The 18,149-nt window shown below is 36.2% G+C and overlaps 1 protein-coding gene across 1 annotated transcript in view; it reads right to left on the reverse strand.

The window, feature by feature from the left end:
- The window catches only part of LOC148817947 (sterile alpha motif domain-containing protein 10-like), a 43,460-nt gene extending 33,612 nt beyond the window's left edge, over positions 1-9,848 (reverse strand). The window contains exon 1 of the mRNA XM_088937347.1: positions 9,425-9,848. Coding sequence (XP_088793473.1) covers positions 9,425-9,437 — 13 coding nt within the window. The 5' untranslated portion in view covers positions 9,438-9,848. The remainder of the gene's footprint in view (positions 1-9,424) is intronic.
- Positions 9,849-18,149: the final 8,301 nt, after the last annotated feature.

Below are 18,149 nucleotides of genomic sequence, written 5' to 3' on the forward strand. Positions count from 1 at the left end.
AATGAAATTATAATGTAATTGTTCTCTAAAGTGTTTCATTGCTTCATCAGAAATCAATTCAATTGTCCTTATGCATGATAATCTGACTTTACTCTAATTGCAGCCCCAATCCTTGAATCAATAAAATACTAAACCAGAAATAAGATACTTATACCTTTAGTGACTTACAGCAGTGAAACATATATGCAGAGCAAACTACCTAAAAACCAGCAGACAAAATTGTATCACATTTCAGTAGAGCATCAGTGCAGGCATACAGATTATATGACTTTTACCATCTTCAACTGACAGGTGCTTATTGATGTGATAACCGTGTTGACACCTTATTGAATACAGTTTTATACCAGCTTGTTTTAATTTTCCAATCAGGACCGACTGTGTCATATTCCCTTATTAAATACCAGATGCTCTTACTTCCTGTCCATTGCTTCCTTGACCTTAGAGTCTGCAATTTTGGATGTCAGAAGTGGCTTCTGATGCTTAGAACTTTCCTTAAGATGATCTATGATAAACATTTATGACAATGTTGTAATCTCTCCTTGCACTGAATTTTACCTTCTTTAATTCCAGTCATGGATTTTGCTCAAGAGCTGGGTGTACCAGAATAAATATTTTTTTCAGCTTCCTCTCTCCAGTAACTCTGTTAACATGTCCAGTGTTAATTAAGAACCTAACCCTCTTATGATCATTGGGTGTAATCAGATTTCATGGTGGTTGCAAAGTAGAAATGAATATGTGACAGTATTCTCTCTCATCCAGGCCATTTTCAATTTTGTCTCTCAAATCCTACCACTGAAATTCTGATTGGACAACCACCCTATAAACTAAATAATTAACCATAAGCTTTTACTGAAAGACTGGAAACGCTTACTGGAAATGCTTAAAAAGAACCTGAAAAATCCTGAAAAAGGTCACAACTAAGAACCATTTGGTTCATCTCTCCCACCTAATAAGTATTTTACCTCTTTGTTTCAGGAAAAATCCCAGTGAAAATATTACCAGGTTTAGAGGTATTCTCTTTCCTTCACAGGGAAAACCCATGTGAAGTCAACATTTCAAAACATTTTAAGCTTCTACTGGATTCTGTTAAACCGCCAGTAAGCAGAACCCTTCTCTCTGAACATTACAGTTCAAACCCATCCTCTGGCAAGGTTATAAATCCTTTTGTGTTGTAGGAAGAAGCCATCTTTCAAGTTGATATCAAAGTAAGGTCCTTGATATGTTTTTGACATGAAGGATCCTAGCATACAGAAATTTGTAAAAGCAAGGCAGCTAACCCTCCCAGTCCTTGTCACAGCCAAATCCAAGAGTGGCTGTCGGAAAACCAGGCATTGGTCTGGCTCTTTTAATCTAGTTGAGATTAACACCACCGCAGCCTTCTGAGACATTTCTGTGATCTGGCTATTCGCAATACATTCATCCTTAAAATAGATGCTTTTTGTCCTCTGCTGTGCTTCACAAAATCATTGCTGGTTCACTTGGAGCATCACTTAGAATGTCCCTGATTATGATCAGTGGTGGAATACAGGGGTAATGTGTAGCTGTTGTCAGAAAGGTTAAAAGCATTATCTGAACTTTGGACTCATTTCAACATGTAGCCCTTCCTATCACACTCAGAGTACTTTCATGTCACTAGCACTGTAATTTTATATTGCTAATTATAAATGAAGAAATGAGGAGCTGGTTGCAGCAAATGTTTCTACTGAGGCATTAAACCCAAACCAGTGCACATACAGTGACTAGAAAGAGGGCACAATGTGGTATACATACTGTATGGAGGTTAAAGAATGGGAAATAGAATAAGGGAAAGTCAGAAGGCATCACAAATACAGCTGCAGGCTCACATGTTCAGCGATCCATTTCTAAGAATCTCCTAAGAGGATCAATCACACATCTGTTCATACATTGCAAGAAGAAACAAGAAATGCAAAGACTTTTGTTGTGCAATAAAAATCAGCTTCAGAAATGACTGATTATGACGCCTTACATAATTATCTTCAGTGCCTTTCCGTTTTCTCAGATTAATTAGCATTTACCTCAATAACTGTTAAACTAAATTATGTCATAATCACTCACTGAAGCAACATAATTACATTACAATGATATAAAAATGGCTTTTCATATAAAAATGGCTTTTTATAATATAAAGAAACTGTTGCAATCTGAAGACCTTCAAGAGATAAGACACATACTGTTCTATAATTATTAACTGTTTATATTGTTGTAACCAGTTGCATTAAACGTTTCTTTATTGTACTTCTTATAATCAGAAATGATCCCTCTTTTTTTCTTAACTCTTCATCACTCGGTAGTTCATTCAATCATACATGATACACAGAAAACGTTGACAGAACCAAAGTATGTCAATTCACTTCAAAACACATAGCATGTGTTTTGAATAGCAATTGCACTGTAACAAAATAATGTGAATTTTACTGGGGCTTGGCATACACCTAAAACACATGTTCTAATGGAAAACATTACATATTAGAGGACAGTAAATAATGCCATATGTATCTAACATCAGGGATGACAAAAAATGAGTTGAAAATGTGCCATATTCAACCATTCCCTACAGTCAGGAGCTGTGTAACAAGAACAAAGCAGCTGGAGTGTTTAGGCCAGAAGAAAAGGCTAGGCTGCTCAAGCCATTTTTCATTCATGAAAACAGTATTTTCATCTTTTCTCTTTCTAAGGCCCTCTGTTCTCCCGAAATAATTAACAGTCCCTCCTTTCATGGACAACACAGTATAAATGTTCAGTTATTCACCTCTTTTTTTTTACACACTCTCTCTAGATTTTCTCCTTCATCCAAGTTTCCTATTGTAATGTGTGAACCATCCTGAAATTATCTTACGTAAAGAAATTATACATGAAATCCTTTCTAATCTTCAATAAAGCACCTGCAGTAAATTACACTAAAATCACACTAAGAGCAGGGTAAAGATCGCAGAATGAGGACAGTAGAATACATGCAGATAGCAGAAAATACCATAAATGCAATCTTCTGTTGCTGAATTAAGACAAGGAATTTCTGCCAGAATTTGACAAAATACTGTGTCAAAGGCACATACCTTGTATGGATTTTTTAATATTTACTGAATGTTTCTGATTAAAGAAAATAAACTAATAAACTCAATGCATTTCAAAGTTATTGCGTTACTATTATCAAACAGAGGCTTGAATACAATACATGTACAGTATACAATAAAAAAGGGCACAGACAAAACAACAGCATCATCCTCTATAATGCAGAATATATTTAGGCAGAAAGGAGTACAGTTCCTCTTCATTCAACAAAAATGTTCATTTCAAAACACCTGTATTTAGTAAGAGCTCTGATTGTCATCTGCTCCTGCTCATATTTTGATCTATAATATACTACAAAGTCAACACTTTGATTTTGAATCACCAATGAAAATATTTATAGCTGTTTTTCTTGTTTTGTCTTTTTGTCCCTCTGAGGGTCTTTGCAGGAAATCAAAAAGCACTTCAGTGTTTATTTAAGAAGGAGCTAAAGTAAGAAAATAGCAAAAGCATCTACTTTAAATATCAGTATTTCAGAATATTCCACTCACTCACATGCAAAGTCCTTATTACCTTCAGAGCAAATAGGTCAGGAATAATAACTCCAGTGTGAAAGCAAAATGTAATTGCTTTTGGAAATAACGTGATTTTGTTTTGAATGTGTTGAACAATGTGTTTTTAAATGCAAGGCAGCTATGAGGTCCATCTGAAGTGCAGTCAGAATCAGAACACTATGGATGTATTAATATTGGAACACAAATGGAATAATTATCTATCTCAGGATCCCTGTTTAATTATAATAAAGCAGAACTACAAATTAGAGCACAAATGCTTCACTTGAAACAAATGGCTTACTACAGGTTAAAGTCTTTATGCTTAACGCTTGTTAGTTCTTTGAAAGCAGATCTGAATTTAGGCTATGCTGAATTCTGATTTGTCTACGTTTTCAATTTCATTAAGAGCTTGTCAAAATGAATGAAGATCTTCAGACTAAACCCTGTGCCCCCAGGATAAGGCACCTCTTAAAAAGAGAAAAAGAAAGGAAAAAAAGGAGAAATTAGTTTAGCCCCACTATAACTGGCTCAGTTCATCTTTCTTTTTGTTTAATTAGGATGAATGCATCACTGAGTATCAATTTTTTTCAATAAAATGAATAGTGGTTTAGAGGGAATAGAATAAAGAACACAGCAAGCTAACACGCTTTAAATCCACTAAGTTACATTAGATCATTAATCAGAAACAGCCCTCTAAAAAATTATGACTAATTAGCATCACTCGTTCAACATTTTTCCCTTCTTTCTTACTTGTCGCAAATCTAATTGAAGAAGTGATGTTGCTCATGGCCTTGAGAGTTTCATAATGCAATGGGAAAGTAAAGAAGAGATACTCAAATCCTAAATGGGATTAGTGAAGTGGAATTAAGAGGCTGCAGCACTCAGTTGAAAATCTGAAGCTTAGGCAGCACAGTGTTTTTTCAAGTAATTATTCAAAACTCAACCATTGTGCACTGTTAATACCTTAACTAAAGAGAGACTACATTGGTTAAATCAATGATCACTCTGCTCCTTTTGGCAGCCCTTAATTCTTTAACAGAAGCTAAATGCAGTCTCTTGAGAATTAAGTTGATTTATAGTGTATTGATTTTTCCCCTCTTGTGTTTAATCAATGTATTTAAGCCACAGAGAGTAAGCGGCAAATGTTTATCAGTAGCGCACTCTGTACCAGACAGACACAAGACTTTATCTATCACACCTTTATGTAAAGAGTTTTTGTATTAGACTGAGAAGGGAAAATATGTATTAACCTACTGCACAAACGTTTCTATGCCCAGGACTCACTTCTAAAAAGGTAACTCAACTCAGTTTATGAGAAAACCACGTTACTGCAATGCATGACCTAGAGAAACCAGCTCTCAGATTGTAAGGATCATGCACTGTTCAGATAGTTCCACCAATCTATATCAGCCACTTCAAGGTGTTTAAGCTGCAGACAGCTTTCCTTCCTTTGCAAATCTTTCCTTTTTCTGAGCATCCCCATCAAAGCATTTAAAAAATGTTCAGCTGAATAAGAAGAATGGCTAAACTGTTCAAGATGGAATTAATATCAATAATAATTTCAGACACTCCATCAAAACATCTCTACATTTCTTCAAGGATTCTACAGATGTATTTAGCAGAAGTATGTGTGACTGAAAACAGAGTTTATCTCTTGATATGTCATAACACACGGCAGCACTATTATGGGTGCTGACAAAGATGAAGAGTGCTGTATTTTTCAAGATGTTCATAAATGGGAAAAAAGTCAAGCTGTAAATCTGCTAGTGCAGGATTTTTATGAAGCTACTGGGATGGGGAATTTAGATCTAGCAGTTGGAATGGTTAAGATATGGATACTATTACTACAAGATCTGAGAGAGAGGTAGCACATGGTGTGGTCTAGTTTATTCCAACTTTATCTGCAGAACATAGAGGTGTTTTATAATACCATTACATTTCTATAAATAAAATGCTGTGATTAGATCATTCTGACAAGGTTGTAGGGTGTAAATGAAAACCAGGCACAACAGGACATGGATTACAGTAACATTCCTTCTAGCCAATGATAAAGGCCCACAGACAAAAAAGGCTGGGCCTCTGTAATCTTATTCTGAAGTCGGGGCTAAAACCAAGCATTATGCATTGTTTAGTCCATAAGAGTGTTGCAGCGTTTAAATCATGAGTTCTTGTGGAAGCAAGATGGCTTAGTGTAAGGAAGCACAGCTCACAAACAAAAGAGAATGGGCCAAATGCTCAAAGATCCAACAGCAATGCCTGCGGGGAGAGGAATCCAATTTCAAAGCAAAAGACACCTTTTGGGGCTTCAACCAAATGGGACACGAAGCCTCCCACTGTCAGTGAGAAAGCAAGTGAAAAGTTCTGTTTTAAAAGAAAACACTGTTCAGCCTGCAGTGTTTTGGTACTATTAAGAGTCAGGATAACACAGGATGACTGAGAAACACTGCCATTGTCCTGCAGGCTCTCCTTCAAGCACTTAACTCACACAGCATAATTAGTCTGTGGATATAATATCGCTTGTTTGTAAAACTATGAACAGGAGCACGCTTCTAAAAAATGAATCATTGCATGAGCAGATATTGTACCCTTCACCTTTGTTTCTCTAAGGTTCTCTTTTCTGAAACTCCCTCAACATTGCATAGAAAGGAAGGTTTCTTAGTTTTATTGGGTCAAATCAGTTTTATTAGAGAGACTTCATGAACATTTCAATTTGACACCCACCAAATATGTACCATATGATTACAAATACACCACCCTTCCAGCTACTCAAAACCACAGCCATTGGGTCAGTATCTTTATGCTTTATGCTGTAACAAAGTGTCTGAAATTCTGATATAATTATATACAAATATCACATCATTATTAATCAAGTTCATATCACACAAATTCAAAGTGTAGTATTCAAAGGACGTTATGCTTTTAGGACACATCCCATAAATAATCAATATTTTTTGTATGAATAATTCATAGACAGCCACTTGTTATAAAGAATTAATAATTTAGGCATGGATATTCCAAGCCTCTCTTAAAAAAGATACATACTTTTACTCTCTTTACACTCTTTGTCATTTGAATATATCAGTCTCATGAAACCCTCTACATACAGTATTGGAAACTAGACAGTGCAGCAGAGTCTTTTGGAGTCTCTGACGATAGTTTTTTTTTACCTACAAATGAACCTCAGTATTCTAACTGTAATACAATAGACCAAAAATAACAATAAAATACAGTTTGCAGGTATTTCTTACACAGCAATATAAAAAATGAGCCCTAATATACTGAATGAGACTGACCTAAACCATCTATAACCTGTGCTGGGTTATTACACTTTTTATATTTAGATTTTAATATTTTATGTACTGTGCCTAAGAAGTGAACATTAGCTAGTGACTGGTTAATTAAAGCACAGCACAAATACAAGAATTTTCAACTGTTGCTTAATATTAACAAATGGATTAGGCACATGGTGGGAATTAGGAAGAAGCTAAATATTGTGATCAAACCTGTGAACTCATTACTGACAGGTTGTGGGTTCACGTCCCAGCTACAGATACTGCTGTTGTACCCCTGAACGAGAAACGTCACCACAGTTGTTACTGTCCAACCAACTATATAAGTGTGGATCGGCATCGCTAGAGGGTAAGACATGTGCTGGACTGGTGTCCCCTCTAAGGTGGATGTCATGTCCTTTCTAGTCCAGTTTAACGCTACGAAAACAAGGATGAGCTCTGTCCCGACAAGCTGTTGGACGTCTCCTTTCATCGGTGTCTAAGACGTACATCCAGCCCCACTCGAAAGCTCCCCCCCCCCCCCCTCATTTAGGCGAATTCTAGTTTCTTATTGAACGTATATTATAGAGAGAGAAAAGTTTCCAGGTAAACTCTCTGTTTCAAAGTAAATAGAAAATACGGTAACGTTTTTATTGTACAGTATGTATGCCTTTCTGGAATTATTTACTTTCATGTCAGCTGGAAGGATATTGTGTCCGACACCACCAGGCACTCGGGAATTAGCGCAGCCTTGTGACCTTGAGCAAACTTTTCATTTTGATTAGATAACGTCCTTGCGTCAAATATTTTCCCGTTAACTGAGTCCTCGGCAACCTTCCAGTTCTTTCTTCGTGTGAAGAAAAGATTGTGTGGTAACAATGTCACTTTGGTACAGGCTATTGTCTGCACATCGAGAGTTAACAGAACACACATTTGCAGTTTGGCAAACTCACCGACAGCTGGGAATGTTATTTGTAATTATATGAAAATGATTACCAATTAAAAGGATAACCTTTTCGGTTTAAAATGGGTATGTGAATACAAAATAAAGAACAATTCAGATTTACAAATTTGTAGCACTCGCCGTGTGTATACAACATACCCATCTTTGAACTAAGTGTTTTAAAAATATTCTTCAAGAACGTTGCAATTTGTACAGATCGGTATTGGCATCATTATCTTACTGTACAAATAAAACAATAAATTATATGAAACTACATGTGGCTGCCCAAATAAGGTCAGATAAATACCTGTGAGGAGGTTTTAAAATTTTTAATAGGCCTACTATAAAAAAACGCTTTGAATGTGAAGATATTGTACATCTCCTTGGATAAGGGCACCTGATAAGCAAATAATGGTTTTAAAAATGCAACTATTACATTTGATAACGAATATGTTTACTAAAGAACTTCAAAAGCAGAAAAACTGAGACAGTGTGATGCGTGAAACACCCACAAACAGCATATGGATATTTCATTGAAGAAACCCCGTGGGAAAGTTCGGCTTTGTTTTCGCTATCCTTTTCAGCACCACAGTACATCGCTACGGATTTCGCTTTGAGCCAATTTATAGCTCCCTCTCCACGTTTTTCTTGGGTTACGAAGTCTGCTTGGTTGTGTTGTTAAAAAACCGCAAAGTCCCAGTAGGTTAAGTAATAGCTCGGTCAGCCGTTCCGCCAAGAAATTCTCAACAGTCAATGACTTTACGTTATGATACTGTAAGTGAACCGCCGGTCACTGTAAATGACCGTTTAATGTAAATATCATATTTATATATATATATGCCATGTTTAACAAGGGTGTGGTTTAAAATAACCTTTATTGATCCATTCCCGTGAAATTAATGTTATGATTGTAGGAATATTTATATAAATTTCTGGTACTTAGAGAAACATTAGCTGACGTCTAATACTTGCTATGTGCTGTATATATCCTGTAGTCATTTGTGTCGGAGTTATTTGTATGCTACTATGTAGCTACCATCACGCACTCTGGTTATGAGTTTATAGAATACAAAATCCCAGACGAACGTTGCCAGTACAGTTTTTCTAAAAACCTACGCGTGAATTTCACAGCACATATTTCATGACGTACCCCGCCAAAGCAGATTATTAAAGAACTTTGCGAGAAGAACAGCCAAGTCACTGTGATCCTTCGTGGTTAATAACAGCAAATGGAGGTGAAATGCGTTATAAAAGGGCACTTCAACGTTGTTAGCACGAAAACTGACACTAGCACAATCGGATGCAAAACAAACGGTTCAACTTTTCCAGCCCAGTCTGGGGCCAGAGCGTATAGTACTAATTAGTTCTTAACACAAAAAATAAGAAAAAAGAAAAATAGAATACTGAGTAAAGTTATTGAACAATACATGTTATTATACTTTAACATCAAACAAAACACCTGCCGATTATATAATGTATACTGTATACCATATCTTATAATTTATCGCTGTGTGTGAGCTTCTTCCACGATGTCCTAACTCAAAACATTGCAAATCAGTCTGTTTTTTTTTCCCCTAATTTTTAAAACGAAAAATGATTTACGTCTTAAAAGACACAGTGGAGTTTCTTACCGTCCACAGCCATCGTAGGTCGCAGCGTCTTCGTAGCCGTGTTTGTTCAGCTATCTCCCATGCTGTAGCGGCTCCGGAGCTGAGCCGGTTATGACTAGATAAGAGCGTAGCACAGGGCTCCGCTGTGACGGCTCTGACCAGGTCGGTACTGCTCCCCGGTTCCCTATTCCCAGACTGATTGATCTCTCCTGCCTTTCCAGCTCCCCTTTCCTTTTTTTACACCCCCAACCAGACGGAAATACATTAAAGTAACTCCGCCCTAAATACCTGTCCGTCTAAACCGGTGCCCAGTGGTCATCTTGCCGGCTACCCGATTTGTAGATTTTTTTTTTTGAGCGAAACACATCAACGCGTCAAGGCGGCATAAGTAAACGAAACGCTGCTGTATCTGCAAGCAAAAGCAAGAAGGCGCTAGTCGTGCAAATCTAAGATTTAGAGTTTATCCGTGGCAAATATTCCTAGTTAGTGGAGTTCCGTTCTCTCCAATGTTTCGACTGATAGAAAGGTCTGCATACAGTAGCGTGTGGGTTGTGTCAAGACGTACAAAAATATAATAAAATCACAATTCAGTACGCGCTATGAATTTGTACAGGCCGATCTTGAAATCAAATCTTTTTCACAATTCAAAACGCATTATACAGTACGTCGGGATTGCTGTTTAAACAATCTGTCACAATAAATATTTAAGTAGTTTTTTATCTTCTTCTTGATGCTTTTACTATATTTTCTGAACTTCAAATTCAGAGAAAAAAACCGTGCACTGTAAGCATTTTTCAGAATTATTATAGTTTAGTCGTCCAGGACTCACATTATGTATGGACGGATTCATGTAATAGAAAACGACATACTTTAAATTGTGAATATGTGTTGTTCTGACGTAGGTCATCAGACTTATTTTTACCGATTTTACTACTTCTAATTTTAAGATAATCATTTTCTTGGGTCCTTCTTAGTTAATGGACTGCTAGTGTGCTTCACATTCACTAAATCCGAAATACTTTTACTTGTGTTTAAATTATGTTGCTTGAAGGCCACAAATTCTGGTGTGAATTAATACGTCAGAAAAAGAATCATATATGTGCCTTCAGCAAAACTTTGACAAATTGAACTGTTTTAAATTTTTAATTCCATCACACGATGTTCTGTTACTTGACGAATATTAAATATTGGTGAATTAAACATGAATGCTGGGAGTTTTAATTGAGCCTGGGGAACATATTCGAAAGTAAAATGTAAAAATGGAGTCAGGGGAGTAAGTCACAACCACATAAAAAGCGCATTGTCTGTGGTTCGCTGTCTGAAGAATTTGATTATCTATGTGCTGCTTTATGTAATCTTACTAATTAAACAAATTAGAACCTTGGTTGAATACTAATATTTCAAGGTCCAAATTGCAATTTTACATGAATAAGGAATACAAATATAAATTCCACTGCATGTTGGTTGTGAGCTTATGTTTACGGAACACCATGCTTTTTGTTCTTCTGAGATAAAGGGTCTTCTTTTAATCCTTCCCCTCCTCCGTACCTCCTTAAGGGGCAATCGTGTGGGACATCAAAGCAACGAGTAGGAGACAGGTTCACAACTGCAAAAATCCAGAAACACTGTGTGTCCCAGGTAGACACTGGTTTGGGAATTCATGCATACCATTGTTCATTCTCATCTCCCTGAATACTGTAAGCTCATTGCTGTCCAATCAGAGCTATTTTTGGATGCTTTGAAAACCATGTGATTACAGGCTATAACTGTGCTAGAGGTAACTTTCACATGTGCAAATATGAAAGATATTTCTATGAAGGTGGGCAGATGGGGAAAGGCACTTTAAAAGAATTTAGCAACAGCTAGCAGATTCTCAGCCAGCATAGCAGTGTTTATCTTGTCTTGTTTCATTTGGTCATTAGAAAATCCATTAGAGAAACTGATGTATATTACAAGACAAATGCCAAGAGGTAAATTCACCTTGCTTAAATTAAACACCCATAGTTACAAAACTAATCCTTGTGCACAAGTGTGCAGCACTAATTGTGTAAATACAATGAATATCCACATGAAACAGAGTTTCTAAGTCCATCGATATGTGTGACCACCAGTCACATTGGACAGATAAAAAATAAATGGTGTTTAACGGAACTTTTAACACAGGTCAAACAGATTGTTTCACCCAAGCCAGTAATTAAAGTTTTACTGCATTGTGTTGCTTTATAGGCTCACAGTTCATGCCTGGGACTTGTATTGCCATGGCAACATTAAAATGCAGAAAGCACTGTATTCAACAGGAAATACTAAAATCATTGATCTTATTTTACATTTTACACATTCAGTAGAAAACCTGATTTGGCAGTCACGTTTCCTGCCAGTTGTTTCTGAGGTTAGGATATGTCATGCTCAGCTTTCCTGATTTTCACTCCTTTGATGGAGCCAACTTCACATTCATTTCAAATACACCCTCTGTTTATCTGTCACACACACTGCAGAGAGCCCAGCATGGTCTGTATGCTGCTTATTTGAAGGCAATGATCCAACACTGGATTAGGTGAACGCAAACCATACCCAAAGGAAGTTCCAGATCTGTTATAGCCCTTGACAATAGACCCAGAAGCACTACTGCTAGTAAAGTCTTTATTTTCTGGAGTGCTAGAGTGTGCTTGAGTTGTGAAAATGTATTTCAATGGCAGACCTTATCAGTGGCTGTCATCATCTAAGGAAAAAGTGGCAGTATATTTCAGATATAATAATATGCATTAAAGGTTGGGCACCTAACAGTATTAGGTCATCATTAACAGGTTTAACAGATCTCAGCTCACCACCTAATGGAAGGGTTTCACTGGGATCTATTTTAATTAATTATATAACTAAAGATCAGCAACGCAGAGAAACAGATTTTTACCCTTAATTCCTTCACTAATTCAAATACATGCAGACTTTCTCTGTTCATTTAAAAGAATGGAATTTCTTCTTTACCTTTTTACCACAAGGATGTCATACCAAGACACATTTATAAAGCACATTCTTGAAATTGACAGTGTGGGAAACGAGAAACATTTTTGTGTGTGCGTGTGCAGTTACAGCCAAGATGACTTGGCAGACAACATTACGTCTCGTTCAAGCATTTGTTTTTGCTCTTGCCCTGGGGATATTTTCTGACACCATTCTCCACAAATCTGCTCCAGCTCCTAAGTAATTGAAGAATGCCATCTTTTCAGAATTTTGATCCAGCTCGATTGAATCCATGACTGACAGAGCCAAGGCCTAGTTAGGATTGTTGATGTCCCAGACCTGCCATTACCCCTCTTATTATAGTAAATGCAATCTACTGTACTTAAAGTTATAGAGAAATTAACATATTTTTATGTTTTAAATTGACATTAAAGCAAATAATGGCCTTTAGCTTGGCAGTACAATGTAGTTATAGTGTATTGTGCCAATATCAGCTCTGTAATCAGATTTATTTTAGCAGCCAGATATGTACTAAAACAAAATTACAAAGAAAATCAACTGACAGTGTCAGAAAATTAGTTTTGAAAATAAATCTGGTGAGGATTTTCTATCTCTCTAAAATGGGTCACCCATCACTGAATATTTAAGATCTTAGATTTAGGAACCATTACACATGCAGTTTTCTCAGAGGGAACGGTGAGTTAGGAGGAGATCAAAGCAGCAGGAGAATGAAAAACAAAAGAAGTGCCTCTGGCCATTCTTTCTATAAAGGCCCAGACCTACACAGGTTTGAAGACTCAGTGTTAGATGTTAAATAATGGAGTATGAAAAAGTTACCTGCTTGTACCTCTGGAAATTTCATTAACACCTCACAAAAGCAAGGCTTGCGGTAAAAGTGATTTGCACAGCAAGATGAGATGTTACTTGTCAGAAATGGCATCAGAATGGCATGAAATCCAAGTGCTTTATCCAGGGACTAATGCTAAAGTTGAACAGACCTTAGTCACTTTTGAACTGTGAAACCCCAAGGTAGACTAAAAAGCCATCCCTGCTCATACCATAATATAGGCAGAGAGGCCTATAATCGAGGTATTCACCTATAAAAATGTGTGCACTACAAAGCATTTTTCTTCACTAAAAAAGCTCAATGGAAATAGTATTTCCAAACCTAGGTTGGCTGTTGATATAATGCATTTGTCTGTCTTTCTGGTATTTTAGAGCCAAAATTGCTATTTAACATATTTTAATAAATGAGCATGCAGTTTCTCTCTCCAACATTTATTACTTCATACAACTATGCAGACTTGGTGCTTAATCACCGCTTTTCTGCAGCACCCAGTCTGATTTGTCAGATTTCCATTTAGGTCTAATCAGGGGTGTTTCAAAACCTAAAATTAAAAAAAAAATTAAATACAATATTAACCAAGTCTCTGACCAACAGACAGCTGCATCTATAGTGGGATCATCACCCTCACAGACCAAGGTGACCTCTGAGAGCTGTTATAATTGTGACAAAGGGGAGCAGTCCATAAAGTAATCACCTTGAATCCTATTCTTCATCTTGAGAGAAATGAAAACTTTAATGATGCTGCAATATTGCTTTTGCACTGTCAAATACGTATTTTTGTCAAAAACAAAAAGATAAATGTAATGGGTTTTCTGTCAATAAACATATTGCGCACTTCTTTTAATAAGTGGATAATAAATTACCCACACAGAGCCCCTGCGATATTATGATAAGGCGGTTGAGGAACCGCCCTGTCAGACATTATTAACCAAGAAGAAGTGAAAGACAGCTCTTTCCTGAGAACAGCTTCATGCTTACCCTGCAGTTTTTGTTCACACGATGCTCTGATTTGACAGGCAAAGAGCTCTTCTTGCCACATACAGCTTCCTGCCGAGACTAAATAGCTCTTGTCACTTTCCAGCTCCCATCTGGCATCACTCAGGACAATTTAGTGGGAGATGCTTTTGTTTTGCTAGGGGAGCCACAACTGGGAAATCTCCTTTCACACATTACTTGGTCTCAAAAGGCATCCATTTGGGATGGAATGATGGAAACCAATATCATTGCAGAAAGATTAATTCAGTGCTTAATTGGTGGATTGTAATAATTATACTGTATAGTAAGGATCTGCGTGATCCTCAGTATAGTCTTGTGACATGGTGAGCTGACCTCAAACCTTGATTAAGCTTTAATGTCCCTCATTTGTTTTACAACTACAGCAATTCCTAACAAATGAAATCTATATTCCACAAAAAATGATTATTTCTTAAAGTGCTTCTTTTCCTTTTATAACACAAGAAATTTATATTTTTACATGTAATATATATGCAGTTTGAGGGTGTTTTGCCAAAATGTAACACATCTTAAAGATACAAAGATATTTATTTCCATGTATTTTATCCTTGTGTCAGAATAGTGGCTATATTTGTATTTTTTAGCTTGAAGCAGGTATAATGCTTAATAATAAAGTGCATTCTACATGGCAGAAAAGAGCAATTAGGAACTCTACTTTCAATAGTTTTAAACTTTAAGTATACCCATACTGTAGTGTGCACTCATTCCTCTTGGTAGATCAATAAATCATAATTAAACTCCACCAAACCTTTCAGTCAGCATGAAATAATTGAATCATTGATCATGAAGGTTCAAGTTGAAGCACCTGCATTTTAACTTAACCTGCACAAACTGCAATTACATAAACATTGAAACAAACTTCAGTCTATTAATCCCCTCTTTTATGCTATACATCTAGCATTTTTTGAAAGTGAATATTAGGATTGTTAGATTATATACTTAGTGAGATTCCCGACCCTTGTCATATTTAAGTTAACATGTTCTTTATAAAATCACTGCCCAGTGATTTTTCCTAACCAGGAAGGGTGAAAAATGCATACTCTTGGAAAAGATAAGTCTTTCAAAGTTATTTAGATCAAAGATAAGACAATGTATGCTCTGTTTTTTGCATTCCAACCAGTACATAAAGACAGATGACTTTTTTCACCACCTTCTTTAAATGCTGTAACTAAATTAAATCAGATACAGTGAAAAGCAGTTTGTTAAAAACAGCAGTGAACCAGAACTGAATATCTTTTTATCTTGAGTCCTCTCTGCTAATCTCTAGTTGTTAACAATTATTCCAGCCACTGCATTCTCTTAGGTTAGGGGCTTTATGTGATATAATGTACTGAACCACAAAGGCTCTTTTCCAGGTGCAATACTCAGGGAAGGTTTTAGAGAAGACAAATTGCAGAAGCTAAAAATGACACTGGAACACATCAAAGAGGATTATTAGATCCTCAGGCAAGAACTTTGGTTCTTTTCTAGGGTCTGAGCCCCTGGGCCTAAAGAGATGATTAGTTTTCCATTTCTCTCCTTCCAGCTTCCCACCCCTTAGTGCTGCATTCATTTCATTTCAAGGAAGCCTTCCTGGGCTGCAGACGAGATATTTTCATAACAAGCTGCTTCAGACAGGGCAGTGCACACGAAGCAGGAGAAACTCATTTTGACATATTGCAATAACCCATTCAGGGGCTATAAAAATCATATTGTAAAACTAAGGATACAGCCAATCAAAATGCATCAACAAATTTTGATGGCTTTTCTAAATCTATTATATATACACACAACATATAGATGTAATATATATATATAGAATTTTGTGGTATCTCCATCCAGAACTGAATCAATAAAGACTGCAGATGATGATATACTGTGCATTTATACTATATACAGTATAGGTTTAATAGCATACTTAGACAGAAATGGCATAGGGAATTTGTATTTTGTATTGCTTCCATTTCTTATTTGTGCTTCTGTTTACATCTATTATTAAACAGTAATTTTAAGTTATTATTCTGAGCCTGCAGCAATGGTTACACTACTTGAAACATTATCAGCATAGCCATCACTGGCATCATCACTATGCTACATTTTAAAGTTACTTCAAGGTTTCCTTTTCTTGGGGATCACTGCGTACACGATGTCTACAGAAAGACTTTCCCTCTCCTGGACTCCGTGTCGGACTGAGATGTTACCGATGATGTGATCAATCCACAAAAATGAATGCTTAAACCCCTAAAGAAATAAATTAGATATGAGCACCTTGTTTCATAAAAGAAAATTTAAAGTGCTGCACAAAAAACAGGACAACAAACTGTAAAATGTAAGCAAAAGAATCAAATGGAATATATTGACGTGTAACAGACACCATATTTTGAAAAAGCTATACTGTGTGAGACAAGTGAGTTTTAATATGAGCTCTGAGTATTTCATAGTCTTGATGCAAAGTAGGACAAAGCATTTTGCGATTTAAAGTCTTGTTAAGGGTACAAAGAAGAAATCTGCTTGGAGCACTATAAGAACATAGTTTGGGGTGTAATTAATCAGAACGGTAGAAATAATAAAGGGAAAGATCCCTGGCATGGCCTTTAAAGCAAGAACTATATCTTGAAGTCTATTCAACATTTAACATGAAGGCAGTGTGAAACCTAGTCAGAACTCTGGGTACTGGGTTTTGAACATACTGTAGTGCCTTTAAAAAATGCAAAGGTCAGCTGAAAACAAAGTAACTTCAGCGTGTGCATTAATCATAAATCATAAATATTAATAATAAATGTTCCAGGTACATTCCCAGTCCCAGAGCAGATATGTTTAAGTATAGTATTACATACCTTTCTGGAATGCATGTACATATAAATTATGGTCAAAACCACATATTGAATCACAGTCAAGTCAGATGGCTGCAAAGAAATCTTTTTCTATTACCTGAAAATGAAACGTCAAATTTATTCAACATATCAATGTTTAAATTTTCAGAAAATGTAATAGATGTATTAAAAATAATAAAGCTTTATACGTCTGTCTTTATAAATACATCTGTCTTTATAGTCATTGGATTATAGCTTATAGTAAAAACAATATAAAAAACAATTTGCTAAGCAAAAATCAGTTTTAATAATAAATCTCTCCTACATGAATAAGAATTTATGTGAGTGATGTTTAAAAGTAGAAAATACATACATGTGTTTTTCTTTACCCAGGATATATAAGGAGTATAAGAACATTACAGACTATATATTATGGGGAAAAAATATTATTCCTTAAATGTATTCTTCAATGTACTCATCCTTAAACATTAAGCTTCGGTATAAATTCAGAACACTTAAAAAATCCGTTGTATGACTACAATAATAGAAGCTCACTGAACAAAAAACGTTACTGACATTTGAGTATTCCAAGGTCAATGAGACTTTCAAAAGAAGCCATCCTGGTTTGTCAGATAACGCATGCCCCTTCTTAAATGCGAGAGACGCCCATTTTCTGAAATTAGTGAAATTTCAAGAAACAAAATTGTCGAGGGATGAACGATAAGCACAATGGAATTCAATCGCACGCTAATCTTGTTTCTGAAATCCACATCGTTGTCTATCCTGTACCCTGGATTGGTAATGGCATAGAATCACGAAATTAAATTACCTCCCCTAGAACAAAGGTTACCTGAATGTCTCCTAAAAGTCTATAAAACTGAACACCTTGTCAACTGAGCCATATTCGTTGACATTAAGATAGGCTCCTCGCAATCGTTAGAAAGTGGAGCAAGTTGTCTAGTTCCATTACGGTGCAGGGCAGCAAAACACTCAACACGTAGCAAATGGAATTACAGCGCAGATTTGGATTGGCATGCTGGTTGATGAGTTGGCCATGAACGAAGATTGCAGACTGATCTATTATGTCTCGCAAAACACATGTCAAATAATTTAATCAAACAAGGGCCTCTTCCTC

Source organism: Atractosteus spatula, chromosome 19 (assembly GCF_055471065.1).
Source record: "Atractosteus spatula isolate fAtrSpa1 chromosome 19, fAtrSpa1.hap1, whole genome shotgun sequence".
In the NCBI taxonomy this organism is placed as follows: Eukaryota; Metazoa; Chordata; class Actinopteri; order Semionotiformes; family Lepisosteidae; genus Atractosteus; species Atractosteus spatula.